The 16,401-nt window shown below is 39.0% G+C and overlaps 1 protein-coding gene and 1 long non-coding RNA gene across 3 annotated transcripts; one reads left to right on the top strand and one right to left on the bottom strand.

The window, feature by feature from the left end:
• Positions 1-507: 507 nt before the first annotated feature.
• Positions 508-11,622, bottom strand: LOC116260928 (defensin Tk-AMP-D5-like). 2 transcript variants are annotated; one of them, XM_050079433.1, is made up of 2 exons: positions 11,414-11,622; positions 508-883 (listed from the first exon to the last, which is right to left on the bottom strand). In XM_050079433.1, the coding sequence occupies exons 1-2, from the start codon at positions 11,484-11,486 to the stop codon at positions 705-707; spliced, it is 252 nt and encodes an 83-aa protein (XP_049935390.1). In that variant the 5' UTR covers positions 11,487-11,622; the 3' UTR covers positions 508-704. The 2 variants fall into 2 exon arrangements, with proteins under 2 accessions (XP_049935390.1, XP_031495329.1); XM_031639469.2 differs by lacking the exon at positions 11,414-11,622 and adding an exon at positions 1,181-1,299.
• On the top strand, positions 3,899-7,639 carry LOC126410353 (uncharacterized). Its single transcript, XR_007574181.1, has 2 exons — positions 3,899-4,388; positions 4,821-7,639. It is a non-coding gene; the product is annotated as an uncharacterized LOC126410353 (long non-coding RNA).
• Positions 11,623-16,401: the final 4,779 nt, after the last annotated feature.

Raw genomic sequence — 16,401 nt, 5'->3', positions numbered from 1 at the left:
TCGAACACTAACAATCATCGATCAAGTCAGTCAGCTGTTTGTGAAAATGAACTTAAGCTTCTTGTTTTCTAGCAATAACGTATCTATCAAAAAAACAAGCTGCCGATCAAGTTGAAGCCGTCAATTATTTGTTATTCGAATTTTAGATAAAAGGAAGGACCCCCATCGATTGACCGTTCAATAGAGTGTTCACCTTTCGACCATACAGTATACCTAATTTTGGATCTTGTGGCGGTCATATTCTTTTATGAGTCTCAAGATATTAATGTTGATTACTGAAATGGCTCATTTTTTATACGTCTTAGCATAATCAATCCAGTAAAATTAATGCATGGAGCCCGTCCAAGTCATGGGCATCAAGCAAACTCTCTCTCAAGACCACTGGTAATCTCTCTCTCCTCTCCTGTGTTTGTGTGTGTGTGTGTGTGTGTGTGTGTGTGTGTGAGAGGGAGAGAGAGAGAGAGAGAGAGAGAGAGAGAGAGAGAGAGAGGGGACATGGTCAGCCCATAGAAACTAGGAATTTATAGATTGCATAAGCTTACAAGAGAACACAATGGAGAAGAAGCGGACAATAACACTAGATAAAGGACGCTTGCATCACAGAGGCCAACGCCCACAGACATAGACAGAGTACTGCCGGATATTACTTCTCGATGGGTAATAGCCGCTTTTATTGGACGATCGGTCGTGGGCATCAGGAGGAGCTAGTGCTCGGACGGACATGGCGTCTGGCACATGCATCGTCTGCGGAAGCCTTGGCAGTCACCCCCAGGGAAGCCCTCATTGTGGCAGACGTTTGCGCAGTTCCTGTCGCTGAAGCACAACCCTATGAACTTTTTGCTGGGTGATGAGCAGAGCCTTGCCTCCGCTTTCTCCACCCGCCCTGTTTCCAAGACACAAGATTTTGGTGAAAAATCCATTAACAGACGGAGTCTCAGAATCAGAAACAATCTAATCAACAGTAAGTGAAAAGTAAGCAAGTCTTTAGCTTCAGAACCCATGGAAGAAAAGCAAGATGCCCAGTTGAATTTTGTCGTCGAACTCTCTGATATACTCTCAACACCTTGGACGTCACAGAACTTAAAAATGCTACCTTCTTATAACTCCCCATCTTGAAAAAGAACAACCTAACACTTCATCGATATTGCAGCAATGGGGGGAGAGAGAGGGAAGGGTATACCGAAGGCGAGTAGTAGCAGAGCGAGGAGAAGGAAGGCGGGGAGAAGGCTCTTCCTGGTGCTCTTGGACGCCATTGTGTTTCCTGATGGAGGATGTGCTCACTCCCTACCCTACTTATAGCTGAAGAGTCATGGGCAAAATTGTAATTTCAATCATTAAAAAAATATAGAGCAAAGAAAAAATATTCCTCAGACCAGTCTTGAGTTCACACACCATGGAAGCTCCGACAAAGCCAAGTAGGAGCAGTCAAAGCCGCAGAGACGTATGCTTTGTTTTGGAGTGTCAAAGAGTTTTATGCTTTCTATGATAAAAACTATGGCTGCCAACCTGCATGTACTGTGCTGGCATATGTTGTTTCTTGAAAACTCTATAATTTTGTCGAAATAATTGATCACTTATTAGAGTAATAACTCTTATTTGTTCAGATTATTGTTCAAATAATTGTTGTTGTTTGTCCCTGTTCCGCAGAAGCCCATCCATTTGAGCTTACCAGAAACTGCTAAATTTGATCGATTAGCAGGTAGCGCAGAGGATCTCAAACGACGCAATTGCACGGTATTTGCAAGATTACTGATCGGAATTAATTATTTAGATTATTTTCTTCGTTTTTTTGTTATATAGGTACATGGTTGAAGTCATGCTTCCAAATTCGATTTTTTCAGGATTCTCAGTGCAGATAAATTTTCAATCCATGGAAGCCATATAAAATTAAGTTACTCGGCAGCGATCTAAAGAGGAGATCTCTAGAGAGTGAATTTCAAATATTTGAAAAAAGACCGATTTGAGAAATGAAAACCATTGTAATTAAACTTTATCTTTTTTTTTTAATGCTGAGGGTGAGTCCGGACCACCAACGGGGGTCGAACATGTATCATTTTTAACTCCCAACACGTATCCACTTGCACACCTAGCGTGACGGTATAAAATGAAAAATTTTACGATTTAGAAAGTGGAACGGAATTCCTGTCGGCAGGAAAGTTAAAAAGCTTTTGAGGGCGAGAAAATTATGCATCTTCTGCGTGGGCAACTCTGTGCTTCCAGAAGTCTCTGTGTTCTTTCTCTCTTGTTATTGAAAGACAGGAATCGTCGGCGCACGGTAACGCACACGCTCGATGTTCCCTCTCAATTCACTTAGAAGACCTTTTGTCTTTCGAACCACATAAATCTTCGTATAGTTATGCCGTTATTTCTTCGTATTTCTATTTTCTTTTAGATCTAAAGCACCACATCCTCTCTTTTTTCTTATCTGGCTCTCATTTTTTTTCCCCATTAGAAGAATTTTCAATTGATCAAGGCTGGACATCTAACAAGTGTGAGAGAAGAGAATACTAGTTCTGTACACTTTCAGAAAAAAATTGTCCTAAAACTCTCTTTGCCACCTCTTAGATTTTCTGGCTCAGGCCTTACACTCCCAATCCTTCAACTCAAAATGATCCATTTTCAATAAGGTTGGGGAGAACCCCTCGCCGGAGTTTTCCTGAAATCCTTCAGCTCAAAATGCCCACTTAAGTTCTTAACTGGGTTGATGGATTGGTACTCGTGGTAGCCAGTTTTTAGTACACGATTTGAGAAAATGAAGTTGGAAAGTTTGTACCTCAAGCTGTTGGGTGAAATTTCCTCATCAATTAAAAAATCCGCTTGGGCGTCGGTTTGTCAGTGGATTGTTCCCTCTTTTCTTCCTGCTACCTTCTTCGTTGTCTTCCCCATTTTTCTTTATGCAAAGCGACAAATCATGAAAAAGGAGATGGCAAATCGATGGAGACATGCTGTTTCCTTTGAGATCTTCTGCGAAAAAAAATACGACGGTTCCCTCCATATCAGCTCCACCAAACCATCCTTTCATATCTTCAGCTCATCGCAGTAAATTTGTGAAGAAAAATCCAAAATCCACGTCCCCGATTTACGATGAAGAAACCTACTGAGTTTTCTTTTTTTTTAGAACAAGTTGAAGGACCCTCTTGACGGTACCGGCAAGAATCGACCACATGCTATCTATATGAGTGACTGACTCTAGCTTAAAATGACATTTGAAGGTCATGAATATGTTTGATCGGATGGTCTCCATTTGACAACTTTTTTGTTATGTTTTATTTTTTTTTTTTAATTTTTGATCGTCCTCTGGTGGTGGGGCATGGAACGAGGGTGGAGAGGATGGAGGGAAGGGGGATTCCTTTAAGCGGTTTTTTAATTATTAGTTCTTTTAAGTGTGTAATTGGGAAGGATGATAATAGAGATGAAAAGGAATAACTGGCACAGCCAAAGAGAAGTAGTAAGTCGGGCACATTGATGAGTGGTGCTCAATCAACAAAAATGTTTCAGAAGATCATATACATATATATATATATAATTTGGTATATTAAAAAAACACATCAACGTAATAATAAAAAAAATTAACGTAAGATCCACTAAAAAATTCGCACCTGCAAATCATCGTATTGAGCAGTTTCACATTCAACAAGAAAAAGAAAAACTTACCTTTCTGCATTATTACTGTCCTCAAAAAAATCCAGGCCACGTGGCCTTAATCTTCTGTTGAATGGAGAAGGAACTTGCGTCTTATGTGGAATCAGTCAAATCTTATACATTAACTGCGGTTCGACGCCTTTCGTCGTTATACACGCGAACTTTCCAGGTAGATCAAATAAACCAATAAGTTCCCGCTCTTTCCGCGTGAGTGAAAGGGCAAGTGGGCGAGAGGGCGGGAGGGAGCGAGGCGGGAGGGAGAGGGAGCGAGGGATTTTTTGGAGTGAAAAGGAAAGTGGGCGAGAGGGAGAAGGAGCGGGAGTTTTCTTGGAATGAAACGGAAACTCGAAAGTGGGCGTGAGGGAGAAGGAGCGAGAGTTATCTTGGAATGAAACGGAAAGTGGGTGAGAGGGAGAAGGAGCGAGGGTTTCTGAGGACAATATGGATTGCTGAGCGGTGCCTTAGAAATGAAGCTAGGTTCTCCAGGGGTTTTCGTTGGAGGGTAAGTGGTCGGGTCATGTCGCTGGATCGGTTGAGCTAGGTTTGTGTTTTTCTGGCGAGCTCGTCCGAAAATTGACGTCGTGATTATGGTGGAGTGAGGGTTAAAGTTTCCAGGGTTGTCGAAAAATGTTTTACACCCAGTTCATCTTGGCGAAGAAAGGTCCTCTGAGGACGGATTGCTGCTCATTTGGAGGGCTAGCTGAGGAAGAATCAGGTCGCAGATACGAACATCGGCCTCTCTATAGGTTGGTCGTTTTCTTTCCTTCTGTTGGTTCTTTTTTTTTTTCCAGAATTAGGTTTCCATTCCTTGCTCCTTTTTTCTTTTGGGTCATCACAACCATTAGTCACACATTTGATTCTAAAGTGGCGCGTCCCGCGTTTTGATGTTTCATATTGCTGTGAATTGCTGGGACTCTGATGACACGCCCTTGTTTTTAGATCATGGCCCATGTCATGTTGCTTTACGGTTGTATATTCTTCCGCTTTCTTGTTGATTTCAATTATCTTGAATATAATATGGTACCACTGTATTTGTCATCTAAGACTGTTTTCTTGGTGCCTTAGAAACATAATAGTTTTGTTGGCCGTGAGATGTTGAAGTTACACTGCGTTAATTATTATTTCAGTTTTTCATTTCAGTTTTTCATATGGTTTCATGAGTGCCTTTTTGTGTCCAGCTTGTTCCCAGGGAGATGAATATGCTAAGTCCTGCATATAAGAACGAAGAGGTTGTGTAGGGTATCCGCCACTGTTGCTGCTGTGCAATCTGCACTTTGAAGATTGAAGCTTCTTGTCCACAGTACAATTACCTTAGTTCTAGGAGCACATTCACAGATTCGTGTAATGTGTGCACGGCACACACATCCATGCCCACACTTATTCATATGACGTAGAATTTGGTTGATGTTGTGTGATTAGCTTTATCTATTTTTGGTGGTTTGATTGTTTACTTCATGTTCATTTGCTTTATTTTGCTTCAAGGGTCTGCATTGTTATTCACGTTCCAATTTTAGCTTCACTCTTTCTTTTCCTACTTATCGTGATTTATAAAAGATCATTCAAACATTTGCACTTGGGATGGTATTCAAGTTCTTGTTATGTTAAGAAAGTTGTGCATTCACACAAACAGGCATGCCACTATCACCAATGTCGTCATCAACACATCCTTGGAGAAGTTATTCTTGGAATTCATTTTCCAGAAATGGCTTTTTTTGGGAGAATCATGTAAAAAATCTTGCAAAGTATTAAAAATAACAAGATAGAACTGTTTGAAAAATATGAGATAATACGTCTGTCGGTGCTTTTGCTGCCAAAACCACAAAAGGATCATTTATGTTTTAACTTGTAAAAAGCTATTGTAAAAATAAATTCTCATAAATATCATGTTTGTATTATAGATCACAATATATAATATCTTTCATGATAATTTTTAATTTGGAAAGAGTCTTTTTATGATTTTGAAGAAGCCAAAAAATGGCAATACCATGACAATATTTTTCAAAATATCATATCGTTGTGATACGCAGAACATGGATGAGGTGTTTTCAGAATCCCATATTGATTATATGGTACATATACACACAGAAACACATAATGGTGCATATACACACATAATCACACACATAACAGTGCATATTGCATATATCTTCATGTACTTTACACTTTTTTGTTGTTAACTGCTAAATTTTTACCTCCATGTTATATGATGTCATTATTCTTTCTGAATGCAAATATGATGTCATTATCCTTCGTGTGGGTCATTGACAGCTTGCTTTCTTCCTTATGTATTTGAGCACTACACATGCAAACTGCAAAGTAGAACAAGGATTATCATTGTAGTCGTCTTGGTGGCCCATTAAAAATAAAATCCTTCATTGCTTCCTCTTCAAATACTTCTATATAATTAATTAGATATCTTAATTTGGTCACAACCACATCATGTTACTATGGTATATTATTTACCTGCTTCCTGTGAACTCGTGTACTCCTAAGAGAATTTCATATATTCTTCATCAATTATATAGTTAGTTGCCATAATGTGTAACATACTTGTACATTGGTGCCTCAACTGTTAGGTTTCTAGCTTCTGTTCTTCTCAGTTACATAAACTCCATCTACTGCGCTAAGTTAATGTGAAGAATACGATATCTTACATGGAGCTTCTCAATAGTATATGAAGATATAATATTAGCACTTCCCAACCCAAGTGATTTCATACAGCCATTATTGCAGCAATTATATGACACCATATCAGAAGTTTCTGAAATTCAGATTGGAATTATGTTCTCTAGATTCATAGCATGATTGTGATGGCATGTGAATGCCTACTTGCTTTAACTTTACTGCTATATGTCACTTGGTTCATTTCTAAAGAGATTACTGCTTCCTTAGTTGTAAGATGCACACACTTAAAAAATAATGGCTTGGTCTGTTTGAGATGTATCTTCTTACCTAGGGGTGAACATGAGCCGAGTCGAGCCCGAGCTTGGTCGGCTCGAACTCGGCTCGCCTTCTATATTGCACAACTCGAGCTCGGCTTGAGCTCGAATCCAGTTATATAATGTAAACTCGAGCTCAGCTCGATCAAGCGTGTCAGAGCTCGAACTCGAGCTAGTTTAACTCTTTTAAAGCCTGTCGTTTATAGGTGTGCTGCAGTATGGCTATGGCAAAAGATGGCAGCGAGGGTGCTGCTGCTATGGAAGAGATGACAGCAGAGGGTCTGCAAAAAAAGAGGCATCAGATGAGATATTTGGATTTTTAAGTTTTGGGTTTTCAAAGAACCCTAGCTCATGTTCAGCACTGAATGAAGGCTTCAGATCCCTTGCTGGAACGAGGGTTTGATGAACCTGAAAGGCCTCGCTCCAGCACCACCCTTTGCTGAGTGAGGGTTTTTGATTGATCTGAAACCCCTTGTTGAGTGAGGGTTTCAGATTGATGTGAAACCCCCTCGCTCCAGCACCACCCTTGCTGCAAGGGAGGGTGTTTTGAAACCCTCACTCGTTGGAGCAAGTGTTTTGAAAAAAGAAACCCTTGCTCCAACAAGAGGGTTTTAGATTCTGAAGCTCCAGCGAGCGAGGGTTTATCCCTCAATGGCTGCGACTGAGGGTGTTTGGAAACCCACGCTTGTTGGATCAAGGGATTTAAGAAACCCTCGCTCCAGTGAGCGACCCTCAACTTAGAGTTAGAGAGAGGGAGAGAGAGAGCGAGGCATACCTTGACAGGCTTTGCAGAGAAGGGCAATGGTGGTGTCGGACATTTGCATGAAGCATTGAAGACGCTTTTCACTTGGATGAAGCATTGAAGAAGAAGAAGAAGAAGAAGAAAAAGAAGAAGAAGGATTTGATTCAAAATGATCCTGCACGAGCTTTGTCATCTTTCAAGTTACCACTCACAAACTGTTAGGTCATTTTAAGATTGTGGTTTGCACAAATTTCTTATATGTTAGATCATTTTTAATGTTTCATAATTCATAATTGTGAATGTTAGATTATTTTAAGATTGTGGTTTGCCCAGAAATTTCTTGTATGTTAGATCATATATGACTTTTATCATCCTTGTTAGATATAATTTTTGGTGTGGTTATTGTTGTTGATGAATACTTGTTTCGGTGTGGTCTATCTCGATAATTCACTAGAATTTTAGAACAATTTAACTGCTTAGGACAGATCATGCTATGCGTCAATTGCACAAGCATTCTTTGTATGGTCACGTTAGGACAGGTCGAGCCATACGTAGGCCAACATTGTATCTCTTTGGATGGCTATGATTTCATGTGTGTATGTGTGTAAGAGATGATTAATATGAGGTAAATGCATTTTTAAATGGTTTTTCGTCTAATATGTTTATAATTCTAGTTTTATTTTTTTCAAATTTTTATTATCATGGATGTATATATTATAATTCACAACCTTGTTTGTGAAGATCATGCTTCAACTAACACCTCGTCGCTTTGCCTTTTTGCCTTTTACAACATCGGAAGGAACGGTGTGGTGATATAAGGGCTTTCTGTCTTATTTATCTTTACAATTTTGGAAAACTAATTGGATGTGGTAAAACTGAACATGCTTTCCATTTAACGTGCTTGAATATGAGTGCTTTGTGTTTTTTCTTTATTTGTTTCTATTTTCTTCAAGTTGAACTTTTCTCTCTCCTTTTTTTTTTTTTTAATAGTTCCTCTCACAGCTTAATGCTTAATCATCCTAGTTTATGGGACCCCAAATGAAGGCTGCCACACGGTGGGAGCTTAAAGCTGTGAGGAGTTGCGGGGTGGTTATCCACAAGCACCAAACTTAGACCACCAAAGGCGTTGAAGTGTGGTTTAATTTGGACAAGAACCAGTACAACCAAGGAAAAAGAGAATCTTAAACCCAAACTTTATTAAATGGCAATGTGTACAAAGACGATAACTTTAGGAAGCAACACTTAAATAAACAAGTAATATAAATAAAAAACGTTGTGTTAATGAACAATAACTCTAAAAACCAAAACAAAAACTGAGTTTTAAAAAAATCAGATGAAATTAAGTAGTTTGGATCAGCATCGAGCTAATGCTTAAATGTGTTTAAATGTGTTCAAGTACCCATTCTTGGTATGGGTACGATTACATGGGTATGTAGATCCTATTGAAGTATCCATGTTGTGACTTAAGTATAGATAGTCATTGGGATGCTGGTAAATTACGTTTTTTGGTAAATTACGATTTTCATTTACCTTAAAGATATGATAAATTTTGTTGAAAAACGAGGTAACCGTAGCAACTAGGGTATTCAAATTTAAGATTTACGGCGACCCACGTATGAGGTGCAGTAAAATAAAATTTTGACAAGTCACCTTTATGAATTTCAGTTTCATGTTCTGAACATTTTGCTCCAATAGAGTTGTTTAGCTTTCCTGGATTATTCAAAAGAGAATTTTGATGTCTAGCTCAAACATTTAGATCATACATGTTGTAAGCAGAGTTTTGTTGGCGGTGCGCATGATAAGAGGCAGTGAGAACACCAACCCAATTCTTGAGATCTTGCAGTAAGAAAAAAAAAAAAAACATGGTTTCTGGACATTTTTTAGCTGCTCAGGCAGTGAGACACCTTTGACGTCCACATTTTACTTCTCGTTGTTAAGATTATGTTGTCGTTAGGCTCATTAGCTCTTCAAGATTGCACAGGAAAAATGAAGGATGTGCATGTGGTTGCTGTGCCGTAAGTTTTGTAAAGGAACGAGAACGAGACAATACCCCAACAAGAATTCCATCTACACTGCTTAGGGGTTGAAGGAGGCCAACGGCTCGACAACCCAATTAGCTTGCCAACGAAAGGAAGGAAGGGTGACCATCTATTGTAAATGATGGTTGAAATCAAAGGGCTCCCCAAGCGGCAATCTTGGGAATATAATTTGAAGAAGATAAACCTCCATACTGGTTTCGATTTCTTTTTTAATGGCTTCCATTTTTTAGCACGAAGTTTTTATCTGTTAACTGGTGGTTTCTGCCTAACTGGGCTTCTCAGAGGAAAAAAGTAAAAGAAAGTTATCTCAATATCCAGATCCGCCTTCTTGTGACACAGTGGATGATCTTCAACAGGAGAATCAAGTGATTTTGCTAACGATGGAGGAAAAATGATGATCCAAAATGCCCACGTCAGTGCTTGATGACCTGAATAGTTTATTTTTGGTAGGACATGGAGCCACTAAACAGGGAAACTAGGGCATAAAACTGATGGATAAGGGATGAAACGGACATGTTTGTATTCCTATCCTGAATTCCATGAGTTTTGCTATATATTGGGATATTCCCTTGAGGTCGACAAGGATGCGGCAACCATACAATTACAAAGAAGATGGAACATGGGTTTATTGGAATATTGGCTCGGAATATTTTTGATCGAATACTAACAATCATCGATCAAGTCAGTTTGCTGCTTGTGGAAATGAACTTTTGCTTCTTGTTTTCTAGCTAATTTATCCCAAAAACAAGCTGTCGATCAAGTTGATGCCGTCAATTTGTTATTCGAATTCTAGATAAAAGGAAGATGACCGTTCGATAGATTCTAATTGGGACGTTCCTCAGTGTTCGTCCTTCCATAAAGTATACCCAATTTTGGATCTTGTGGCAGTCATATTCTTTTATGAATCTCAAGATATTAATGTTGATCGCTGAAATGGTTCATTTTTTATACACGTCTTATTATAATCAAACCAGTAAAATTAATGCATGGGATCTCTAAGGGGGTTCGCATTTGTCAAGGCAGAAGCCGGTAGGTGGTCGGTTTTTCTTTTGATGTTTTATTGCACCAATCCTTTGTGCTGTAAAAGGGAGTCATTGACGTGCAAGTTGAAGCAAGCACAGCAATGACAACACTTGAGGCTTTTTAGGAATAAAGAGAGCTTCGGCTTTCTTTGAGTGCTGGGAAAGCCTACTCACTCAGAAAATTAATGCATGGGGCCTATCCAAGTCATGAAGCCAACTCTTTCTCGAGGCCGCGTAATCTCTCTTTCTCTTTTGTATGTGTGTGTAAGAGAGAGCGCTCTTCTGTATGTGTGTAAGAGAGAGAGAAAAGAAAGAGGACATGCTCAGCCCATAGAAATTAGGAATTTATAGATTTCATAACATTTATTTTATTTGGCTCAGAATAAGAGAACACACAGGAGAAAAAGCGGAAAATAACACTAATAAAGAAAGCTGCATCACAGAGACTAACGTTAACCCACAGGCATAGACAGAGTACCGCGGGATATTACTTCTCGATGGGTAATAGCCGCTTTTATTAGACGATCGGTCGTGGGTTTCAGAGGAGCTAGTGCTTGGACGGGCATGGCGTCTGGCACATGCATCGCCTGCGGAAGCCTTGACAGTCACCCCCAGGGAAGCCCTCAGTGAGGCAGACGCTTGCGCAGTTCCTGTCGCTGAAGCACAACCCTCTGAACCTTTTGCTGGGTGATGTGCAGAGCCTTGCCTCCGCTTTCTCCACCCGCCCTGTTTCCAAGATAGAAGATTTTGATGAAAAATCCATTAACAGATGGAGTCTCAGAATCAGAAACTATCTAATCAGTACTAAGTGAAAATTAAGCAACTCTTTAGTTTCAGAACCCATGGAAGAAAAGTAAAATGCCCAGTTGAATTTTGTCCTCGAAGTCTCCCATATACTCTCAACGCCTTGGACGTCATAGAACTTAAAATGCTCCCTTCTTACAACTCCCCATCTTGGAAAAGAACAACCTAACACTTCATCGATATTGCAGCAATGGGGAGAGAAGAGAGAGAGAGAGAAGAGTATACCGAAGGCGAGAAGTAGCAGAGCGAGGAGAAGGAAGGCGGGGAGAAGGCTCCTCCTGGTGCTCTTGGAAGCCATTGTGTCTCTTGATGGAGGATGTGCTCACTCCCTAAAGCCCTACTTATAGCTGAAGATGGCAGGATTTCATGGGCGAAATTGTGATGTACGGTGCAAAATTGTAACTCTTCGGACCAGTCCAGAGTTCACACACCATGGAAACTCCCACAAAGCGGGCAGCCGTAGGCGCAAAGACTTTCGTTTGTTTTGGCTTGTCCAAAGAGCTGATGCCTAACATAATTTTTTAGACTAATGACTGCCAAGCTACCGGTATATGCTGTTTCTCGAAAATTCTAAAATCTTGTTGAAATAATTGATCACTTATTAGACTAATGGCTCTTATTTGTTTGAATTATTGAGCAAATAATTGTTCACTTATTAGCTGTTTTTTTCGTCAAGTTCTTTTTCTTTTCATGTTTCAAAAATCCGTGCTCTGTTTTCCCCTGTTCATGAGAAGTCCATCCTTTTGAGTCCAGCAGAAACTGGTAAATTTGATCGATTAGCAGGTATTTTCTAAGGTTGCTTATCTAAATTAAGTATTTAGGTTATTTCTGGTGGTTTTTGTCATACAGGTACATGATTGAAATGAAGCTTCCAAATTCAATGTTTTTTAGGATTCTTAGTTCAGATAAATTTTCAGTCCATGGAAGCTAATATAAACTTAAGTTACTCGGTCGCATCAGGGTTTGTTTCACGGCATCAACGGCGTTCCCTCCATCAAACATTTCCTTGCCATTTTCTTTACTGCCCAATCCAATTCAATCTAGCTTGGTTGGGTGGAAATAGATAAAAGAATGGGTCCGTCTGCAAGCTGAAGAGGGAAAAGGCGACATTTCTGGACAGTGAAGTTCAAAGATTCGAAAAAGACCAATTTGAGAATGACGAATAAAATGGAAAACCATTATAATATAACTTTTATCATTATTGTTTTTGTGGTGAGGATGAGTCCGGACCACCGAAAACTTTGCCCCACCGGAGGGGGCTGAACGCGTACCCTTTTAAATTCTTGACTCAGATCCACTTGCACACCTACCGTGATAAAAACTTTCCGATTAAAAAGGTGGAACGGAATTCATGTCGGCAGGAAAATTGAAGGCTTTTGAGAACATGAAATCTTCTGCGCAGGCAACTCAATGCTTCCGGAAGTTTCTTTGGCCTCTCTCTCGGTATTAAAAGAAACGGATCGTCGGCCCACGGTAAGGCAGAAGCTCGATTTCCCCATCTCAATCAGTTCGCTTGGGCCCAGTGGATTGTTCCCTCTCTTCTTCCTCCCACTTTCTTCGTTGTCTTTCTCATTTTTCTTTATTCAAAGCGACGAATCATGAAAAGGAGATGGCAATACCGATGGAGACACGTTGGTCCCGTCAAAGATCTTCTGCGAAGAAAAATACGACGTTTCCCATTTCAATATCACCTCCATCAAACCATCCTTTCATTTCATATCTTCGGCTTATCGCAGTAAATTTGTAAAGAAAAATCCAAAATCCACGTCTTGCGATCAATTAAACTTAAGAGTCAGAGATTTCAGGGATCAGACTCCAATCGGATATACTTCAGCAGTAATACATTCTTAATTGACCCCACGTCTTATATATATATATATAACTTTGTTTTATTAGGACATCACACATGTCAGTGGACGTTTGCCTATTAGGGCCCCAACATCCAGTGTGCTCCCTCGTCCGCCACATATCTGCTGATATTTGAAATAAAAATCTTATGTATGTGTAGATAAAAGGGAATTCAAATCTGTTCTATCTCATATGTCTCCATATGGCTAAAACACCTGGGCCACGGGAGAACTAGTGATCGTTTATGGTACAACGATAGTCTCAAGGAGCTTTTAGCGACGATTTATAATACATTCGGTGACAGATTTTTACTTTTTTAACCATCTAACAACATTCAGTACACACACGTATATATATATATATATATATATTCATGCTATCCTATGCTAAATAGTTGTTGGATGACTAAAATTTAAAAATTCATTACTAAAGGGACATTAAATCATTACTAAAGCCACCTAAATCATCACCACACATCAATCTTTCTAAAGCCAATGTAACTACTGGTTTTTAATGACATTCTTAATTGTAGCAATCGGGCCACATTTTGCATCCCGTATAATTAAATCGCTCAATATATATGTGTGTGTAACTTCAATAAGTTTGGTTGAAAGCCTCGATTCATCTCTATCTCAAGACATTCAATCTCCAATTAGATCTATATATCCCCTTCTACTATTTTACTGAGATGGATGGTCATTTTTACTGAGATGCCGAAGCTTCCAGGATCGTCGTCCAACCCACCCCTCTAGGTGGGACCACGATCCAGGGACAAAATTAGTGACCCTTGCAGCACAACGTTGGCATAGACGCTGCAACATCGAGCAGACGCATGAAAACGACGACTGGTTAGGTGAGGTGATAAAGGGGGAGAGAGAGAGAGAGGGGGAATGATGATCAGTAAGGACTTCCGATGATGACAACCCTGTTTCCGGCGACAGATTCTGCAGAGAGAGAGACGCCGGCCGACGACTGCAATGGCCAGCACTTTAGGGTTTCCAGTATCAAAAAAAAGAAAACGAAAAGAAAACATGCTAAGCTTGTAGTTTCAACGTCCATGTAAATGTTGCCATGTGCCTCATCAAAGTCCAAGTCCTATAGATGGTGCTCTTGTCGTCATACAAGAACAGCAAGAGAGTCTACATAGCAAATATACACATATATGTGTATAGGCAGTATGGACAGCTCTTATAATCTTGCTTTTTACAACAAATGCTTAATTAAATATCTAACCATACACCTACTCAGCACAAATAAACTATAATAATCAAGGATCTCATTCTCAGAAATTAGTCTATTCTAATGCATCATAACCTACAAAATCTAGTTAATCCAGAACAGACCTTTAGTAAAGACTTTTTCTAGTTAGCACTTGTACAACTGTCTTCTTGTAACAATGCTCAATAAAACCACAAACTACCTCAGCATGAATCTATTATAGTTTTTAACATCTCAATCTGACACCTTTCCACATGCAAGGAGCGGCATCTGGAGCATTCAAGATCCTTTCGAGATAGAGAGAGAGAAGTACAAACCCATCACCACCAAGACAAGAAGCCAAACAAAGAGAAAGGAACCTGTTGGTGCTCCATATTCTACTTTTGAATGGAAATTTTGCTATATGTACAGTAGTTCTCACAGGCACAATTTGCCGTTTTTATTATTAACATAGTTTGGTAAGCTTTCTGGAGTTGTCTTTTAGACTGTGCAAGAAAAATACATATTAAGTAAACAGGGAAAAAAGAAATCCTGATATGCATGGCCAACAGAAATCACCAGGTTCTCTGGTTGTTCCAGGTTATATAGTGATCTTGTCTCAGCCGATTGCTTAAATGTTGTATAACCAGTCACCGTTAGCTCACCAACCATACAAAGTTCTATTGCGTTTAGTAATTTGTGATGAACATTAATGATGTCCATGCTATATGAATCATCACAGAAAAGCATATTGAACACCAGAAAGATGGAAATGTGAAGAGAGTGAGATGATATTCTGCTGTTTGTACATTGACATACTTATCTATTTTATTTGCACGATAGAAAACCTGTCTCTCATACAACAGTATAATGTAGTGGAACAGGCAACATGTAGCATCTGTTAGTGATGGAACTTCCAATACTACTATTCATGTATAGAGTCCTAACTCCTAACCATGACCTGATCACCATGCAATATGCATTGAACCAGACAGGTAAAAAATGGAAAAATATTTTATATGGATCAATTTTGACATAAGAACCAGCCTGTCTGAGATCAATTAAGCGGGCCGCAGTCGCCGAGAATAGGCGATAACTCGCCGTCGGGTTGCTCTGTTCCCGACGGTCTCTCTGTCCCAATTTTGGCCTTTGGAGCCATCCTCCAGATGATAGGGCCATCGAATCGTCCCGATAGGTTTCCTGAGGTGGGGGTCCTTCTTTATGTTCTATGTTCTACGCACCTGATTCAGCATTGAAGTTTGTAGTCATGGGAAAAGTTTTCATGGAAAAATTTTACATGGAAAAAATTTTTCGTGGATAAGTCATGGAAAAAGTTTCATGGATTTTTAGTCATAGAAAAAGTTTTCGTGGATTTTTAGTCATGGAAAAATTTTCTTGGATTTTTTGTCATGGAAAAAGTTATCTTGGATTTTTAGTCATGGAAAAAGTTTTCATAAAAAGTTTTTCGTGGTCATGGAAAAGTTTTCATCGACAAAATTTTCGTGGATTATGGAAAAAATTTTCATGGATTTTTAGTCATGGAAAAATTTTTCATGGATTTTTAGTCATGGAAAAATTTTTCATGGATTTTTAGTCATGGAAAAATTTTTCGTGGATTTTTGGACATGGAAAAAATTTCGTGAATTTTTAGTCATGGAAAAAGTTTTCGTAGATTTTTAGTCATGGAAAAAAAATTTCATGAATTTTAGTGGAAAAAAATTTTCATGAATTTTAGTGACTAAAAATTTTCATGAATTTTCATGGAAAAAGTTTTCTTGGATTTTTAGTCATGGAAAAAATTTTCGTGGATTTTAATCATGGAAAAAAATTTCATGGATTTTTAGTCATGGAAAAAATTTCGTGGATTTTGAGTCGTGGAAAAAGATTTCGTGGATTAGTAGTCATGGAAAAATTTTCTTGGATTTTTAGTCAGGGAAAAAATTTCTTGGATTTTTAGTCAGGGAAAAAAATTTCTTGGATTTTTTATTCATAAAAAAAGTTTGGAAAAAACTTTTCGTGGGTCTTGTAGGATGGATTTTTTAGTCATAAAAAAAAATCAAGGATTTTTAGGATGGATTTTTTCGTGGAAGAAAGTTTTCGTGGATTTTGAAGGATGGATTTTTTTTTTTTTGAAGAATCTTTGCGTGATCCTTTTAGGATGGATTTTT

The sequence above is a fragment of the Nymphaea colorata genome, chromosome 9 (genome assembly GCF_008831285.2).
Source record: "Nymphaea colorata isolate Beijing-Zhang1983 chromosome 9, ASM883128v2, whole genome shotgun sequence".
NCBI lineage: Eukaryota > Viridiplantae > Streptophyta > Magnoliopsida > Nymphaeales > Nymphaeaceae > Nymphaea > Nymphaea colorata.
The sequence above is the reverse complement of the archived record's forward strand: the minus strand, read 5'-3'. Positions and strand labels throughout refer to the sequence as shown.